We start from the raw sequence: 19,885 nt of genomic DNA, 5'->3' as shown, positions 1-19,885 counted from the left end.
TGGGGTTGAACAGAAACAAGTCCTAGAGAGCAAAGGCCAGGAAGTCTGCTTTTGTGGGTTTTCGCAGACCTTGCCCCAGCTATCTTTAGGTGTCATAGGTTTGCTAATTGCATTACCTTACTCATTTGCTGCTCCTACTGTCCCACATCTCAGGCAACTATGCGGTGTTATAGTATGCAGAGTTGGGACTGATCTGGAGCCAGGAAGTCCTGAGTTCAAATTAGGCCTAATACACTAGTTGTATGACTCTGGGCAAGTCATTTAACCTCTGTTTGTTTCCATTTCCTCACCTATAAAATGGTAATAATCTTAGCATCTATGTTCCAGGGTTGTTATGAGGATCATACGAGTTAATAATTGTAATAAACTTAGCACAGTTCCTGGTACATAGTGAATGCTATATAAACGCTAGCTATTATTATCTTTAACCTTTTGTCCTCTTTTCTTAAGAATCTGCCAAATACTTTGGCTCCACGTTTTCCTTTATTCTATAGTCCTCTAGGAGATTGGCATAAAATGATGGCTAGGATTATAAAAAGCATCTGTAATGATGATGTTGCTGGGCCAGTTAGGCTTCTCCCACATCAGGTCTGGGCAGCTTCCATTGAGTTTGCCCCCAGCTATCCCCACATTACCTGACTTGGTCTTGGCTTGGCTCTGCAGGGTAGCTTGGTACTGAGCATAGGCGGCTAGCTTTGCCACCAAAGGCTGCTTCTGAAGAACTTTTGCTTTCTTAGTGGGAGGTTTACCCTGAAACAAGAAGAGTTAAGTAAACAGAGTGACCTTTTTTATTTTGCCCCTTGAAAAATGACTGTCTAGGTTGCTATGTAAACCTTGTTTTAGGAAATTATAAACTAGCGAAGTACAAGGAAATTTCCAGATGGGAAACTGTCAAGATGCAGAAATACGTGGTACCACAGCCGTATGCAGGTTAAAATATTTATTCATTAAATGTTACATATATGCACAGTTAAAACCAGGTTGTGGCAGAGCCCCAAGTCCTTCCCATAGGAGATATAGTGACTCTTCTGGGTGCCACCCTTATATAACAGGGCAAAAAAATATGGTGCTCAGAGTTTGGAATGAGAGAACTGTGATGTTTCTCTTATGATAACAAAAGAACAAAGACATGTCTAGTCATGGGTAAAATTCAGAATATGATAAAAACCCAGCCATTGAGATGTAGAATGGTGCTTTGAGCAGTCTATGAAGTAACTAATGAATATCCATGTGGTGTACTAACTGAAATTTGAGAGCTGAAATAACACTTAATGTGACTGCAAAGAAAGAGTGTGGAAATTATTGTTATTTACCAGTTAAGTGTAGTAAAGAAAATGTTTAGGATATGCTCAAGTAGATAAAATCTATAATCAACGAGGACTGTGAAAAGTTAATTGTAAACTCAAATGAAAAGTTGGTCAATAAGTTTGAAGAAAGTCAATTTTCTTTTCAAACTGGGAAAGATTTAGTAATGTTGTTTCAATCTGACAAACACAAGCAATACTAAATGGAAAGATAATGGCAAAATAAAACCAGCAGATAATCATGAAAATTCTTCCTCCTCCCCCAAAACATACAAAAATCTTATTTTTATACTAAAAGTATATTCATATAATTCATATAATGTATACTCATTTGAGAAATAACTATACTTAATTCACTCACATAAATAACAAAAACATTTCGCAAGAGTAGATTTTTTTAAGAAATTCACAAGTTTTTTTTAAAAGAAATCTTTTCAATATGAAATAAGATAACAGTTGGCAGCAGCATGATTTGGTGAACCATAATCATATCACACAATCAAATTACAAAATAATTGAAAAATCTATAGAAATTAAAGATTCATAAGAATAAAAAAGTTTCTGTACCGTTACCTGAAGTCTTGCCAAAATGCTTGCCTTCTTTGAGTTTGAGGAATAACTTCTTGAACACGAAACACTGCAGAAACGTTTTGTTTTAGAATAAAAAGCATCTCGTACTCCAACCATTCCGCACATCTCACATGTGGCTAATTAGCAAAAAAAGAAAGATATCAGGAATATCTCACAAAAAAATCAGTTTTTAACCACACAATTTAATTAGATCTCCAAAGAACCAAAGGATAATGATCTCTTTCCACTAATTTTTACCCTCCTACAAGTTCCTTCTAGTGGTTATAAAAGCATTAGAAGCTGATTTCAAGAAGTTCAAAGAAGATACATATGATTTCATGGACAGAATTTCAAGTTGATTTTAGAGGCAGTTCCTTGTTAAATAAAAAATAAAAAAGGAAATCTAGGTATCATAAGAACAAGCGTTGCTAATGATGATACTGTCTATTCTTGGGTTTTTCTGACTATGTCCTCTCCTGATTCTTTTTCTACCTGTCTTGATTGCCATTTCCTTTTGCTGGATTGTCATCTTAAGCCCTCTAATTGTGGATGTGCTAAGCCCTCTTCTCTTTTTATACTGTCTCACTGACTTTGAGTTTATTAGGCAGATAATTTATAGCTCTACATAACTGGCACCAGTCTCTCTTGAGCTTCAGTTCCAGAACACAAATTGCCTATTAAACTGGATGTCTCATAGACATCTCAAACTCCACATGTGTAAAACTGAACTAATTCATGACTTTGTTCTTTTACCCCGAAACATTCCCTGGCTCTAATGTCTTTGTTTCTGTTGTTGTTTAAATGTTTTAGTCATGTCTGACTCTCCTGACCTCATTTGGGTTTTCTTGGCAAAGATACTAGAGTGGTCTGTCATGTCCTTCTCCAGCTCATTTCAGATGAGGAAAATGAGGCAAACAGGGTAAGTGACTTGCTTAGGGTCATATAGCTAGTAAGAATCTGAGGCTGGATCTGAACTCAGGAAGATGAGACTTCTGACTCCAAGCCTGGAACTCTATCCACTGTGCCATCTAGCTGCTTTCTGTTGAGATTACCATTCTCACAGACTTCAGATTTGTAACATTGGTATTTTCTTGCATTCCTCCTTCTCATTCATCCCATGTATGAATGAACTGTCAAGTCCTGCCATTTTTATTTTCAAATCATTTCAGATCCAATCCTTTCTCTCTACTCACAAAGATGTCATTTTATTTCAGGTTCATTACTTTTTGCTTAGTTACTATAATAACTTTCTAATTGGTTTCACTGACTTTGTCCTTATTCCAATTTATCCTTTACATAGCTGCCAAAATAATTTTTATTAAGTCCCAAACCCATGGATCATGCCAGAGCCTTAATTCAATAAATTCCAACAACTCTTTATTGGCCCTAGCATTAAGCATAAATTTCTGTTTGGCTTTCAAAGACTTTTACTGATTCCAACCCATCTTTCTCATTTCATTATGTATTATTTTTCTTCCAGGGTCTAGCTAAACCAGTCTTCTCTCTGTTTCTAACACAGAGCACTCTGGTTCCTGTTTATGTCCTTGTTTTGGCTACCCCCATACCTAAAATGCACTTTCTCCATGCCTCTGCCTCACAGAATTCCACACTTCCTTCAAGATACAGCTTAAGCAACAACTTCTACAAGATGCTCGATCCTAATTGCTAATGTTCTCTAACTACCTTATAATTTCTTTGTATTTATTCATCAAATATTTATTCTCTCTGTCCCCACCCCACCCCACCCACCATGACTATCCCAAACTAAACTATTTAATTAGATCCGAACACAAGTTTTCAAGTTTAATTTCACAATGATCCCAGCCTAAACCCAAATGACCAGTGGGGTCCAACATTATCGGCATGGAAGGCACCAGTTCCAGACAGTGGTAACTGCTTATAGAGATCCTGCTCTATAACCAGAGATTTATCTGAGTGGCCTAGGGTGGTCGTTGGATGTAAAGACCAAAACAGATTGGAAGCACGGATTGTTAGCTCATAGTGCTCTGAGGTATAATGGAGTCACCAGTTTATTATAAAGGAAGTTAAAGATCCCCTTCCCCAAAAGCCCAAGAAAGTTTCCCACAATTACAGAGAGCAGTATTTTTACTATAGTCAAAACAAAAGCATTAGAAGCCTCCAGGTGTAGATAAAAACCTATGTTAAACTATCAACTATATGTGTTATCATTAAGTGAAGTCTGGGACATCTCGTTAGGCTGGAAAGCCCCCGAAGTTCTCAGCCTTGATGGTATTAAACAATTTTTTTTGAGCCTCATTATTTTACTTTAATTCTGGGCAAGATGCCCTGCCAAGGGTTTGACCTTGGCTGTACTAAGCAGCTGCATTCCTGGTCAAAGGGGAACAGTGTTAGCCCCCCTCCTGCTGGATTACTGAGAGCCCAAAGCTTTTTCAATAAGACTATATTGCTTTTTAAAGAAAGGTGAGAATTATGAAAGGAATCAAAAGAGGAATCTCAGATTTTTATCTTAGATAGCCCACTCCGTCTTGACCATGATAGGAAGAAAAATTCAATACATGGCTCTGCCGGTCTATATTGATCTTTTGATGGGGTCCAGATAAAAATATCTACTTGAGATTCTAATTTCTCTTAATAGCTCCCGACATATTCCCCCTTCTCTTCAAAATAACATGATTTATTACACAGGAAAACTTTGAATAATGAAAGAAGTTATAAATTGGTTATAATCATCAGTTATAGTTGGATCTGATAGGAATAACAGATCAAATTGTTTGTTTACGGCTCTCTACAACCCTTTAGATGAGGAATCTCCTCCTAATAATGCAAATTGGCATCTTTTCTGCAATTCAGAGTCTCAGAAGAACTGCCTAGAGCACTGAGAAATTAAGTCATTTGCCCAGTGTCTCACAGTTAGCTTATCACAGGCAGGATTGAATACAGGTTTTTCTGGTCTTAAGGCTAGTTCTTTAGCCACAATGTCATTCTGTTCACTCCCCTCCCCTGCCAATTTCAATCTCCCCTCCTTCCCCCCAAAACATGTGCATCCCAGATAGACACACACATACATATACAAACAAATATACACAAGATCTGGCAGAAGAGAAGATCTGGTCCATTTATAGAGGCTGGTGTTCAGGAAGCCTTAGAGAGCATAGACCTTGTGCTGCATCTGTGAGTGCTGGCATAACCAGGATCAAGGCCCCTAGTATGAATCTGAGACTATAATTGTGGGTATATTATGGGCATAAGAGTTCTGATTCCAGATGTTGAAGGCGGCAGCAAATTCCTGGTGATGGCCATGAAGTCCCACTTGTCACTTCCCTTTTTGGTCATCTTTGCCAATTTGATGGGCATGATGTGGAAATTCAGAGTTATTAAAAATTTCTTATATTACTGGTGATTGGGAGAATTTTTTTTCAGTTATTAACAGTTTAATTTTCATCCTTTGAGAACTGTTTGTTTAATATTCTTTGACTATTTGCCTATTAATAAATGGCTCTTTTTTAAATATATTTGTATCTTTCCCTACATATCCCGGATATCAGACCTTTATCATAGACATTTGCTACAAATGTTCATCTTCAGTTTACTATTTTCCCCTTCTAATTATATTTGAGTTAGTTCAATTTGTGTAAAACCCTTTGAATGTTAGTAATAAAAACTGTCCATTTTATTGCATCTTTGCTATCCTTTCTTGGGTTAAGAATGCAGCCCATACTAATAAGTTTTAAAGTTGCCTTCTTCTCTGCTTGTCTGTTTTGTTTATATGATCTTTTTGTATATAGGTCATTTTTCATTTGGAGCTTGTTGTGGTATATGGTATGTTACTGATTTGTTCCCAATTTCTGCTGGAATGTTTTCCTGTTTGAAAGATTTTTGAGAGGTGGCAAGTCTTTGGGTTTACTGAATACTATATTAGGTTTAGTTGCTTTTGGAGGTTATGAACCTAATTAGTTGAACTGACAAACTTTTTTATTATAAAACTGATACTTTTAATATTTTTAACCAAATTAAAAAGATAATTTGTTATTTTTGTTTAGTTGTTTCAGTTCTGACCCTTCATGACTCCATTTGGGGTTTTTGGGGCAAAGATACTGGAGTGGTTTGCCATTTCCTTCTTCAACTCATTTTATTTATTTTTTGAACCTTTATGTTCTGTCTTAGAATTGATACTAAGTATGGTATCCAAGGCAGAAGAGGGGTAAGGCCTAGGCAATTAGGGTTAAGTGACTTGTCCAGGGTCACATAGCTAGGAAGTATGAGGCCATATTTGAAGCAAGGACCTCCCAACTCCAGGTCTGGCTCTCTATCCACTGCGCTACCTAGCTGCTTCTCCGGTTCATTTTACAGATGAGGAAACTGAGGCAAACAGGGTTAAATGATTTGCCCAGGGTCCTATAACTATTAAGTATCTGAGACTGGATTTTAACTTAGGCCTTCCTGACTCCATGCCCAGAGCTCTATCCAACTGCCTCTACCAAAATTGTTTTGATGAATACTGCTTTATAATACAGTTTGAAATATGCTATTATTAGGCCCCACATTTTTGCTCCATTATTTGTCTTGATATTTTTGACCTTTTGCTTCACCAGTTGACTGAATCCTTTGGTAGTTTGATTGGTATGGCACTGAGGAAGTAAATTAACTAATATTGTCATGGTCCACACATATGGAAATCAGTACCTTTCAAATTATTTAGGACTGTTTATTTCTGTAAATAGTATTTTGTATTTGTATTTATATAATTCCTGTGTCTGTCTTAATAGGTGGATAACCAAATATTTTCAACTCTATAGTTATTTTAAATGGAATTCTTCTTTCTTCCTTCTAGATTGGCAATATACAGAAAAGCTGATGATTTATGTATATTACTAATTTTGAGTATAATTGCTAGGGTTTTAAGCAGAAGCAAAAAGTGATCATTTTGTTTCATCTTGGCTTATTTCCTCAGTTTCTTTTTCTTATTTTACTGGCTAGCATTAAAAAAAAAAAATTTCCTCAATATCACACATCACTGAATTTTTCTCTAGTATAAGCAATATATGATGTCTTTCACTAAATGAAAAGTATGGAGACATGTATTATATGATAATAAATATTGTAACATTTGAAATTCTTGATGCAGATTGTCTTAATTTTAAATTAATTTATGAATTGATTCATTGAGAAGTTTTAATCTGGTTAATTGTCTCTCTCTACAATCCAAAAAGAGACCCTCCTTTCTCTAGTGGACACCTGAACACCTATATATATCTCTGGTGATCTCATCATTCAGTCTCTCCCCTGGACGTTCCAAGACATCTCTTATTGGTAAATAGCCACTGGACTCAAGAGACTTTAACTCAATGATTCCCAGTGTGCGCCACCACCCCCTGGTGGGTGCTGCAGTGATCCAGGGGGGCGGTGATGGCCACAGGTGCATTTGGGGGCAGTGAATAACTTTAAGGGGGCAGTGGTAGTATGTGACAAGGGGGTGCTAAGTAATATTTTTTCTGGAAACGGGGCAGTAGGCCAAAAAAGTTTGGGAACCACTGGTTTAACTCCTCTCTTACTATTTCATCACAAGAAGGGTATGTCCTTGCTGGGACCTGCTAGCATATTCTTTATTAGCATGGCTAGCCTTTTTGGCACCATGTCTAATATCAGTTATGATTCAGGACATCTTTGCTTTATCAAAAAGATATCTCATTGATCTCCATAATATGTGTATGGGTGTGTTGGTGTATTTTGAATATGGCAGAACCAGCTGGTGCTCATCAATTGGGAAAATGTTAGGGAAATGATGGATGCCAGACTCAGGAATACACAGTAATTCTCCCTAATAATATATAAGAATTAATAATATAGTATATGAATGTTTGATAGAATTCACTTGTGTATACAGATGATCTATAGCTTTTTTCTTTGGTAAGTGATTTATGGATTTTTCAGTATATTTTCCTGAGTTAGTTATTTAAATTCATTATATCTTGTTTGGCTAATCTATTTTAAGATAAATACAAAATATAGATTTCACTTAATTTAGCAATTTTATAAAGCAAATAATTAGCCAAATTGTTTCTGATTTCTTTGATTTTTCAGATTTTATATTTTGGCATTTGTTTACTTTTTTTTTTTAATTAGTTGCTTTTCCAGTTTTCTTAGTTCTTGTTCTATTTAATTGTCTATCTGTTCTCTCTTTTACTTATCAAAGTGTTCAAGATAAAAATTTTCTCATTGGAATTGCTTTGGCAGCATCTAAAAAAGCTGTGGTATACAGTGAGAAACTTCAGATTTGCTATCATCAAAAGAACGTGGCTGGGGGTGAAGGGTCAGCTGATAGGGGTCTAAATAGTCGTAGATGCAATAGGTAGGAGGAGTTAAAGGTAATTTGTTTGTACTGCAAATGATAGGCAGTTCAAGCAATACCAGTTATTATATTCTGAGGGCCACTGAAAGTGATTGGGTTAGGGACATAATATAATAATCATAATATATGGGGACACTGTTTGCAAGTAAGTTATCTACTAAGGCTTGAAACATGACAGTCTTGTGGATCAGAGTACCTTGCTGGAACAGATAGTCATCAATTGTCTTGCTAATTTTAGGGGCAGTTCAGGGTTGGATTGCAAACTCTTCATCTAAGATCAGAGCAAAGTCTCTGAAGTAGACAATGGAGTTTCTGGAAATAAGGACCTTTTAAACCTCAAACAAAGGGGAAGAGTAATTATAGGTTTGGCAAGTCCAGTGACATCATGGAATCTTATTTTCCTTTTCCTTCTACCTCTATGGGTCCTAAAAGAGAGAATGGGTCATATCATGGTCTAGCTGCTCATAGCATAAGCAAAGTCATTTTGCCAGTAGGCTTGTTCATTCTGTTGGTATTTGAGCTAGTCCTGTTTACCTGTATAAATTCTCCTGGGGCCAGCATAAAGGCTCTTTGAGGCTTGGTTACAAAGGAAGAAGTGACTAGAGTCTTCAGAGTTAGAACTGAAATTGGGTCTCAAAGCAAAGACACTGAATATGAGGCCATGTAAAGCCAGGGCCATCTTTCTAAACTTATCCTGAATAGCTTTAGTAAGTATCTTCCTAAATAGGTCCAGAAAGGTTACCAGTTCCAAGTGAGCTCAGCCAGTCAACAAACATTTATTACATACTTATGTGCCAGGCATTGTGCTAAGTGCTGAGGATGCAATGAAAGACAAAAATTGGTCCTGCTTTCAATGAGCCACATTATAATGAGGAAGACAACATGTAACTAACTAGGTATATATAAGATATATAGAGAACAGATGGAAGATAATCTCTCAAATGAAGGCAGCAGCAGCTGGATGACCTGGGAGAGGCCTTCCGCAGAAGGTAGGTTGAGCTGAGTACTAAACGAAGCTAGGGAGGTATATGTGAAGAGGAAAAAGAGTCAAGCCATGTGCCAATGGAAAGGCATAATTAGAAGATGGATTACCATCAGCAAAGAACAGCAGGTAGGCCAATGTCACAACTCAATGTCAAGAGTATATGCAAGTAAAGTTGAACTACTTTATAAAGGTAGGAAGAGGCCAAGTTGTGAAGTGTTTTATTTATTTATTTTTAAGATTTTATTGTTTTTATTTCCCATTAGTTTACAAACTTCTTCTTTTTTTTTTTAAAAAACCCTTACCTTCTGTCTTGGAGTCAATACTGTGTATTAGTTCCAAGGCAGAAGAGTGGTAAGGGCTGGACAATGGGGGTTAAGTGACTTGCCCAGGGTCACACAGCTGGGAAGTGTCTGAGGCCAGATTTGAACCTAGGACCTCTCATCTCTAGGCCTGGCTCTCAATCCACTGAACTACCCAGCTGCCCCCATGTGAAGTGTTTTAAAAGCCAAACTGCATTGCATATTTCCATGAGAGATATGAAGGGAAAAAAGATAAAATTTGGCAATATATTGGATATGGAAAAAGAGGATGAGGAGTCAAAGATAACTAGGTTTGAACTGGGTAATTAGGAAGATGACAGTGTTCTTGAGAGTAACAGGAAAATAAGAGGGGACTCTTTTTGGGGAAAGACAATGAATTCTTTTGAGTATATTTGAGTTTGAGATGTCTATGGGACTTCTAATTCCAGATGTCCAAAAGAGAGTTGCTAATGTGGCATAGTAACTCATCTGCTTGGAAATGATAACTGAACCCAGGGGAGCTGATGAGATTACTCTGTGAGATACTACTGAGCCTTGGAAGTCATCCATGGCTAATGGGCATGGCAGGGATGAAAAACCACCTAAGGAGTCTAAGAAAAAGGGGCTAGGCAGGTCTCAAAGCAAAGACACTGAAAAGGAGGCCAAGTAAAGCCAGGGTCACCTTTCTAGACTTATTTTGAATGGCTTTAGTAAGTATCTTCCTAAATGGAGTCCAGAGGGCTACCAGTTCCTAGTGAGTTCAGTAGTGCCATGAAAACCCAGAGAGGAAGGAGTTTCTGCGAGGCAACTGTGATCAACAGTGTCAAATACTGCTGAGAGGGCAAAGGACTGATAAAAGGCCATTTTCTCTGGCAATTAAAAGATCTTTTTTGACTTTGGAGAGAGCAGTTTAAGTTGAATAAAGAGGCTGAAGGCAGACTGCAGAGGGTTTAGAAGACAGAGAGAAAGTAAAAGCACTTAATAGATGGCTTTCTCAAGTTTAGTCATGAAAGGGAACAAAGATCTGGGATGATACCCAGTGGAATATCAGTTTTCTCAGTCTCCTTAGTGAAGGTTTTTAAGGATAGGAGAGACATGCCATTTTTAGGCAGTCAGTAGATAGTCCTGAAAAGGCTAAAATAAAATGTTCCTTTTCCAAGTTCCTTTCTTCTGGGGAATGCTGAAATAGTCAATTGACCAACTTTGATTTTAGTGGATCCTTGAACATTTGAAGTTCAGCCAGGAATCCTTACAAAGGTTCTACCTCAGTCACTAGTGTTGATGCTGAGCAACATAACTGGACAGTTGCAAAAAATCTTTTATCTACTTTCTGCAGAAAGTCTTATGGGTTTCTAAGTGTAGTCTGGCTTGTACTAGAAGTCTGCAACTCCTTTTCAAAAACAACGGAAAAACTGCTAACAAAGCCAATTGGTCTCATAACCAATACTCACAAATCAAAGATGCTCTTATTTTCTGAGCTGCTACCTTGGCTTGCAGTGCTGAGATAGAAAAGCGCTACTTCTCCCATCTCACTCCAATTTCTTCAAATATCTGAAGGCTTTTCACACGGAAAAGGGAGGAACACTACTTCTATGCTTGGAACAGAGGGCAGAGCCAGCAATGATAGGTAGGAGTTCCTGAGGTGGGTAGTGCAAGGGGCAGAATTCAACTCAATGTAAGGAAGAGAATTTTAACAACAAAATATTGAATGAGCTACTCTATGAAATAGTGAGGTATTACTATAAGGGTTTCTTTTTTCTTTTAAACCCTTAACTTCTGCATATTGGCTTCTAGGTGGAAGAGTGGTAAGGGTGGGCAATGGGGGTCAAGGACTTGCCCAGGGTCACACAGCTGGGAAGTGTCTGAAGCCGGATTTGAACCTAGGACCTCCCGTCTCTAGGCCTGACTCTCAATCCACTGAGCTACCCAGCTTCCCCTTACTATAAGGGTTTCAAGAAGATCACTATTAAAGAAAATATGGCAAGGGTTCCTTAGATTACTGTTAGGGTTCTTCATCCAGTTCTTAAGCTTTTATGATCTTATAAACAATTAACTTTCAAAATTTTGGAAGCTGATCACCTACAAATAACCCAGTCCTCACTCTTTCTCCTTTCTCTTGCTTATTATTATTTTAACATTTTGCTATTTATTGGTAGTGCCACCAGAAAGTGGGCATGAGAAATAAAGAGAAGTACAGTCATTCCTTGTTATATTGCAGTTCATTTATCACACTTCACTATATGTGGGTTAAAAAAAAAAATCAAATTCTGTATTGTGGTGTTACACTTATCGCAGCAAACTATTGGCTGATGGAATAAAAGACAACCAACCACAGTGCTGTGTTTTATATCCTGGGCACTGACTGGCTAAATGACTGTAGGTTAATAAGAGTGTGGAAAAGGTTTATATAGCCTTAATATATAAACAAACAAACAAACAAACAAACAAATAAATAAATATAACACTGCTACTTCATGGATTTTCACCTGTCACAGGGGTCTCTGGAACATAACTCCCAAGATAGGTGAGGGATCACTGCACTCAAACCCAATGATACTGTCAGGAAATGCAAATTCTATGATGCATGTCTGCCAAAATTCTTAAGGAGGTTTAAGGAGAATAAAAGAGGAATTCTAATTTTTAAAAAAGCAAACAATTAAAAATAAAACTGAATAATAAAAATAAGATAGCATAAAATTGAGTACTCACCCATTCCAGATTTACCATCTGGGTATGTATAGACTTGTCCATTATTTTTAATAATTGGGAGACTAGAGGGTAAGGGAGCAACTTCTTCTTCACTTTCATCAGAGCTAGAGCTGCTACTGGTGTCCTCACTGCAGCTATCATAACCGTCAAACATCCCGAATGAATCTCGCCGTTTCCTTTCGGAATGTGTAGAATGCTCAGTCTTAAAACAGAAATAAAACATTACTGCATTACGATTACAAGAAATTAACAGGCCAAATTAAGTATTCTCAAGACAGAAAATGTGGTCTTCATAAATGTAAATTTTATTTTTCATTATTACAAAAGTAAAGGTTTTTTTTCCCTCAAAAGCAGAGTTAGTCTTAGCTAGAAATTATTAGGCATGAAGCTAGTGCTACTTTTTAGGCTACTTAAAACCAAACAGCAATAGTGATCCTTCCGTGCTTAGGTACTAGTGGGTAGAGAAGAACAGTAAGGACATCATGACTACCCTAATAAACTCTTTGGCCTCATGGTTTACAATGATCTTAAAAGCAAGTAATGATTAAAACTGCTCCTAGGTAAAAATTACTTTCTGTTCAAAGAAACTAGCCTATACTAACCTATATCCACAGGTTAATATTGCAGTCTCTTCTTCTACTGCACCTGGAAAGACATTCCCCTCTCCCAAATGAAAACACATAATTAAAAAAAATTCTCAACAACCATGAGCTATTATGTTATATATACCACATTCCCTGACTTTTCCTAAATTGCTTTTTTGGGGCCAGCTTTCTAAAAGACAAAAAAAGTAGATGATTATATCAATTATATAGTCCTAAACAAATGAGATGATGGTGAGGTTGGAAGACTTCTGAGATAAAAGATACTTAGTAAAGCCTAGGTTAACATTAGCTTTTCATCACATTGTTCTGTTCATATTGAGCTGGCAGCTTAATGAAGTACCTAGAAATTTTTCAGTCAAACTGCTCAATGGCCATGCCACCCCCATGTACTTGAAAAGTTGATTTTTAGAACCCAAATAGAAGGTTTTGCTCATTTGTCCCAATTAAAATTCAATTCATTAGATTCTGTTCAACGTTCTAGAGTCTATTTGGATCCTTGTTAATAATTTCCCCCAGCTTTGCCTTATTCGCAAACCTGATAAGCATACTATCTAAGTCTTTATCCAAGTTAGTGATAAAACTGCTTAAACAGCACAGCTCCTTGGGGCATACCACAGAAGAGCTGATTCAAAGGAGCCCGAGATCACTCATGATTCTCTAAGTGTGGCTATTTAATCCCTCTGGAATCTACCCAACTGTACTGTTATCCATTGCTTACCCCAGTGCCTGCTATATAGAAAGCATTTAATAAATGCTTCGTTTTCAAATATTTCACATTTCCCCATCTTCATTTAGTTTGTCTCTCCCATCTTTCCCAAAACTAACATGACTTTGTAAAAACCATGGTAAATTATAAATGCACTCCCCCACTCTCTCTCGAAAAAAATTTTTTTTTAACTCTTACCTTCTGTCTTAGAGTCAATACTGTATATTGGCTCCAGGGCAGAAGAGTGGTAAGGGTTGGCAATGGTGGTCAAGTGACTTGCCCAGGGTCACACAGCTGGGAAGTGTCTGCAGTCACATTTGAACCTAGGACCTCCCATCTCTAGGCCTGGCTCTCAATTCACTGAACTACCCAGCTGCCCCCTCCCCTGAAAATTCTTGTTCTACCAGTCTAGTAATAGTAAGTCTGTCAAATAAGGAAATGATTTTAGTATGGCATAATCTGTTTTGTTTTTTAGAGAAATGTTTGTTTGTTGTTCTTAAAACAACAAAACACAGTTCTCACCTTCCGGTGATCAGTTTTCCTTTATAATAAAAAAGTACTGTTAAGCAAAACCAAATACACTGGCTATGTATGATAGAGCATACTTCATTCTACATCTGTAGCTGACCACCCCTCTGCCAAGAAGAGGAATTCTTCATAATTTTGTGACCCCACTTCCATTTGTACCTATTCACCAATTCTTCCTTTAATTATATTCTAAAATTCTGCTAGGAATAAAGTCAAACTTCCTGGCTTATGGTATGTAAATCCCACTTTCTTCCCTTTGTTTGAAAAATCAAGGTGTCAGCCTTTAATTCTATATGTCCTTAAGTTTCACCTAAGCCTGGTGGCCTGAATTCATCACTAGTAGCTATAGATGTTCTCTATCTACTTAACTTGGGTGTCAATTTCATTTTAGTCATTTTTGTTCCTTGCTTTCCTTGACCAAAGATCACATGTTCTTTGACAGAGAAAAGGGAAACAAAATTAAGGGTTGAATAGTTCTGTTTTCAGGTGCCTACAACATCCCATCTACCTTTGCAATGGTGCTATCTTTATTTTGAGCCTCCTCTTTTCCTAAAGACCTAAAAACAAAAGCCAAACCCCAAACCAACAACAATTATTCTTTTTTGTAGCCCTTAGCTTTTTATCCACCAACCTTAACATATACTGAGAAACACCATTCTTACTATACTTGGAAAACCAAGTTGATGTTCTTCTGTGTATTCCCAATGTTTTTGGTCAATTAGCATTTATTAAGCACCTGATACATTTTAGGCACAGTGTGCTAAATGCTGGAATTACAAAAAAAAAGCCCCAAACAGTTCCTGCTCTTTCATCTAATTCAGTGATCCAGGGGGTGGTGATGGCTACAGGTGCATTTATCTTTCTTATTAATTGCTATTAAAATTTTTTTAAAATTAATTTTTAGGGGGCTAAGTAATATTTTTTCTGGAAAGGGAGTGGTAGGCCAAAAAAGTTTGGGAACCACTGATCTAATTAGACATTTCTTCCCTTTCTTCCTCACTGTATTTGTTAGGAACTTTTTGTTCTAGAAAGCTCTCCAACCTTCTTGTGCTGACTTCTCCTATAGAATATATTAGTCCATGAGATCCTACCCATTTTTTCTCTAAACCCTTTGAAATCTACTTTCCTAAAATCTAAGATTCGTGTCAGTCTATGCTATTTCCTTTCCTCTTCTATCACAAATTCTAAAACAGAATCCAGTAGTTATTTTTCCTCTAAGTCTCTCTTCATTTCTCCATTATCTAAACCTTAGTCAGCTAGTCAGACAAATCTTGGGAATTTTCTGTTATATCTGATGTATGAGCCAGAACAACAATTATGTTGTCTCTGTTACAGGTGGACAAAAGATTCCTCAGTGTTCCTTGGAGCAATTTAACTAGTCTCTTCTTTCTTCGGATTCTTAAATCTTATTCTTAATCTCTTACCTGACAATACCTGTAGCCCTACTTTCTTTGAAGGGAAGAGGCTGCTTTCTCCTTAGGAGCTGCATCCCATTTTTCTTTGGGAAGACTTTCTTGTAAGTTGTAACTGAAAACCTGCTGTCACCTGATGAATGTGAGAAATATTTCTAAAACCATCTGTCTGTTCAAATAACGAGTGGACGTGGGTGGTTAATGAGTATTTATTAAGCATAATTACAGTGTCCATTATTTGATGGACAATTATACTCCTTATTGTGCCACGTATGATTAACAAGTGGTAAACTGGTTAAAAAATACTGAATAATATCCTCAAAGTTGGAGTATATATTAATTTTGAGGCTCAAAACACTGGTACAATGCGTCTTTTAAAATGATCTCCAATGTCACTTTATTAGCCATTTTAATAAACGTTAATAAACAAACCAACCAACAAAAATCCCAACTAAACCCAAACAATAAACAGTGATCTCATGACCTTAGAACTCTACCATGTTTTTTGGCCTCAACTTGGGATAACAAAGCTTGACCATCAACCATTCAATCCATAAGCATTTCTTAAGTATAAACTAGGGGGTCAGGCATCACATGAGGTGCTGGGGACACAAATACAAAGAAATAACCCTTTACTCTGAAAGTTTACCTTCTAATGGGAGAGGCAAATACCTATATAAATATAAAAGAACAAATATAAAGAGAATACAAAAGGTAGTTAGAGAAAGAAGGCACTGTTTTGTTTTGGAATGACTTTTCCCTTTCCCCAAGAATCAAATGTACCCCCAAAAGATTAACATTGGCCACTACTGAAGACATTCAAAAGCCCCTGCCACAGGTTACAAGGGCAATTCCCAACTATTCAGGCCCCAAATTCCTAAGCTATGAGGATATCTCAGAACTCCCCAAAGTGATTACTGTGTAGGAAATGGCCATTTTAGAAAGGGAAGAGCTTTAAGTTCCAAACTAGATTTCCATCCTTGAACCATAGTTCTAAATGAGATTCATAGAAGTTAGATTTTGGGTAAGTTATTTAACCCTTACCTTTTGTCTTAGAATGGATACCAAGTATCAGTTCCAAGACAGAAGAGAGGTAAGGGCTAAGCAATTGGGGTTACCTGACTTGCCTTATTTGGCAGGACTGCACAGCTAGGAAGTGTCTAAGGCCAGATTTGAACCCATGTCCTCTGAATTCCAGGCCTGGCATTCTATCCATGGAGCCACCTAGTTGTCCCAGGGAAGTTATTTTTTAAACCTCTTTTGAGCTTGTTTCCTTGTCCATAAAATAGGACTCAAAATAAACCATCTTACTCATAAAGTTGTTCAATTCTGTAAATATATTTTAAACTACTACCTTGTTGTTTCAGATGCAGAGACTATAAACATGAAAAATGATAGTTCCTACTTTCAAGGAGTTTATAAACTAGAGGCAGGGACAAGATATATACATAATTATAGTACAAATTAGAACATGTAAATCTCCTAAATTCAAAGGTAACAAAGTGGTATCAAAGATGATGGACAGTGCTGGTCATCCATAACCAGGGGAAAGATTATGGAAGATTATAATCAGTTGACCTTTGAGGGAAATGAAAGAATTCATGTGGACATACTACATTCTAGATCTGAGGGATACTCAAGTAGATCTAAGAACCTGTCCATTTGGACATTCTTCCTAACAATAAGGATCCTGGGGGGCAGGAAAAGTGAGTTGAATCCTAGGCACTGGAGACATTCCTTGCTTTCTCTTGATATTGTGAAAATGCCAATGAAACATTTAGGTCACCCACCCGTCATTCTCCAACTATGAGCAAATGTTTCTTTTTGGAGTGTACAATTTTTGAATGATCTCTTTTTATTCCTGTTCTTTGCAGTCTGCTCTTGGCCACCATGGCCCTCTTGAGTGATACTCATTTTCAATTCTTTAGAAATTATTATGTTCTAGATATTGAAAACATACAACAGTACTTTTAAAAGGATGGGCCTTTGTTTTGGGGAGATGCTTGGGGCCATAAACAGAGTTTTAAAATGTTCTAAAGGCATGCTAGCCTACACTTTCTTTCTCTAATTCTGAGCCGAATTTACTATCCACTTTTACTGTCTATCCCAGGTTGTCCTTTACAAGGGATACAGTGACTAGAAAAATGAATGGCCTTAGAATAGAGAAGAATGAGATTGCAAAAAAGCAAGTAATTTAACTGGCTAGTCAGAGTAAAAGAGAATAATGGTAAAATAAGGTGGGAAAGGTATGTGGGAAGCCTAGTGGGTACTGAATACTAAGATAATGAGTTTAATTTTGCTTTATGGTTGATGTGGAGGCATTCAAGTTCTCTGGGCACAGGGACATGACTAGACTTATGCATAAAGAAAATTAATTTAGTAGCTCTGTGAGGATCAACTTATAGATGGATATGAATGGATATAGATGAAAAATTGAACATGAATGGGTTAGGTGAACACTGTCAGAAGGAATAGTCAAATCAAACAAGAGAATCAGAAAACAACTAGGAAGTCCAAGTAAGATAAGATTAAGGTCTGGATTCTGGAGGTGTCAGTGGGAAGACATAAATGGGAAACATTTGGAGGTAGAAAGACAAGGACATGGCAACTGTAAGAAAAATGAGAAAATGGGAACCAATTTTGTTGGTCCCTACATCAGAAACAGAGAAGTGAAGGAGAGCAGCAAGTTTTTGGGAAGAGAAGATGAATTCAATTTTGAATATGTTGAATTTGAAGAACTAATCAAACAGTATATCCATCCAGCAGGCAGAAATCTGAAGTCTTTGGATTAGAATTTAGGATTATAAATAAAAATGTGGAAGTCAGTCACACAGGTAAAAACTGAATGTAAATTGATCAAAAAGAACTACTTAAGAAGTTAGCAGAAGGACTGAGTCTAAGGAAGAGACCACAAGAAGAGAACAAACAGTATTATGCTAGCTGAGAGGAGAATATCAAGAAGGTGGTGGGTTCCAATGGCAAATACTTTAAGCTTAATTGGAATCGGTGATTAAAAGGTCACTGGGGACTTTTGAAGAAAAACTTCAAAAGACTGAAGAAAATGGAAATCAGGATGAATAACATGGAGAAAAAGAAAAAGGGAAGCTTAAAAAATCGTTAGTGGAGTTCTGAGTATTTTTGTAAGGAGCAAACAAAGAAGGAGAGACCCATAAGTATGATCGATGGAGAGAAAAGAGAGAAGTTTTTAAGGAATAGATCAGTGGTTCCCAAACTTTTTTGGTCTACCGCCCCCTTTCCAGAAAAAATATTGCTTAGCCCCCTGGAAATTAATTTTAAAAAATTTTAATAGCAATTAATAGGAAAGATAAATGCACCTGTGGCCATCACCACCTCACCTAGATCGCTGCAGCACCCACCAGGGGGCAGTAGCGCCCACTTTGGGAATCACTGATCTAGTCCAACCTCATTTTAAAGATAACACTATGGCCTGGGGCATCGAGGTGGCTCAGTGGATAGAATGCCAGGCCTGGAATTGGGAGGACCTGAGTTCAAATTTGGCCTCAGACATTTCCATTATGTAATCTAGGGCACGTCACTTAACCCCGATTGCCTGGCCCTTCTATCTTAGAGTTGTTACTAAGTCAGAAAAGAAAAGTTTAGAAAAGAAAAAGACAAGGATAGGGTAGTTCATACAGGTTAATTGACTTGCCCAATGTCAAAAAGAGAAAAACATCAGAGTTAGATTTTGAACTCAGGATTCCTGACTCCAGAGCCAGGGCATTTCATAGCTGAGCTCAGCCTTTAAACAAAGAAAGGATTTCAACATATAAAATACAAGGGCAGTGCATTACAGATATGGAGGACAGTGTAAAGGCATGGCAGTAGAAAAGAGGTGTGCCAAATTTGGGGGAGCATTATGTAGGCCAGTTTGGCTAGAAATTTATGTAGAGTGCTACTCTTTGGTTAAACTATTATAAGTATTTTAAATTTCAATGAAAACAGCTTTCAGCTAAAAAGGGTATGCCATACTATTTAAATGCAATAATCATGCTTAATTAAAACCTCTAAGTTAAACACCCCATAATAGCAACGGTATTGTTTGAAGTATATTGTATAAAGCTATTAAAGGCTCTTATTTTAATACTGCCAAAATATAAGGAACAGATTAAAGTTATCATAAATATTCATTTTCCAAGGTTTCATTTCTCTATTAAAATTTGCATCCAGATGAACCTTCTCCTTATCAGAAAATTTACTCAGAATAATAACAGCTCATATTTACATATCACTACAAGTTTTAAAAAATGCTTTAATATAATTTTGATGGCTGTCTCCATTCATGAGTTGGAGAAAGGCTTAATAAGTTAAGATATAAGAATGTGATAAATACTGCTTTGCTAAATAAATGAGGGGGATGGTTTTAGAAAAATTCAACAAGACTTTTATGAACCAATACAAAGTGAAGTGAGCAGAAC

At 37.0% G+C, this 19,885-nt stretch overlaps 1 protein-coding gene across 1 annotated transcript in view; it reads right to left on the bottom strand.

Annotated features, from left to right (window-relative positions):
* The window catches only part of MBTD1 (mbt domain containing 1), a 78,423-nt gene that overhangs the window by 45,369 nt on the left and 13,169 nt on the right, over window positions 1–19,885 (bottom strand). The window contains exons 2-4 of the mRNA XM_044676572.1: window positions 12,199–12,400; window positions 1,878–2,011; window positions 636–750 (exon numbers count right to left, since the gene is read on the bottom strand). Coding sequence (XP_044532507.1) covers window positions 636–750; window positions 1,878–2,011; window positions 12,199–12,400 — 451 coding nt within the window. The remainder of the gene's footprint in view (window positions 1–635; window positions 751–1,877; window positions 2,012–12,198; window positions 12,401–19,885) is intronic.

This window comes from Gracilinanus agilis, chromosome 4, assembly GCF_016433145.1.
Source record: "Gracilinanus agilis isolate LMUSP501 chromosome 4, AgileGrace, whole genome shotgun sequence".
Lineage (NCBI taxonomy): Eukaryota > Metazoa > Chordata > Mammalia > Didelphimorphia > Didelphidae > Gracilinanus > Gracilinanus agilis.
The sequence above is the reverse complement of the archived record's forward strand: the minus strand, read 5'-3'. Positions and strand labels throughout refer to the sequence as shown.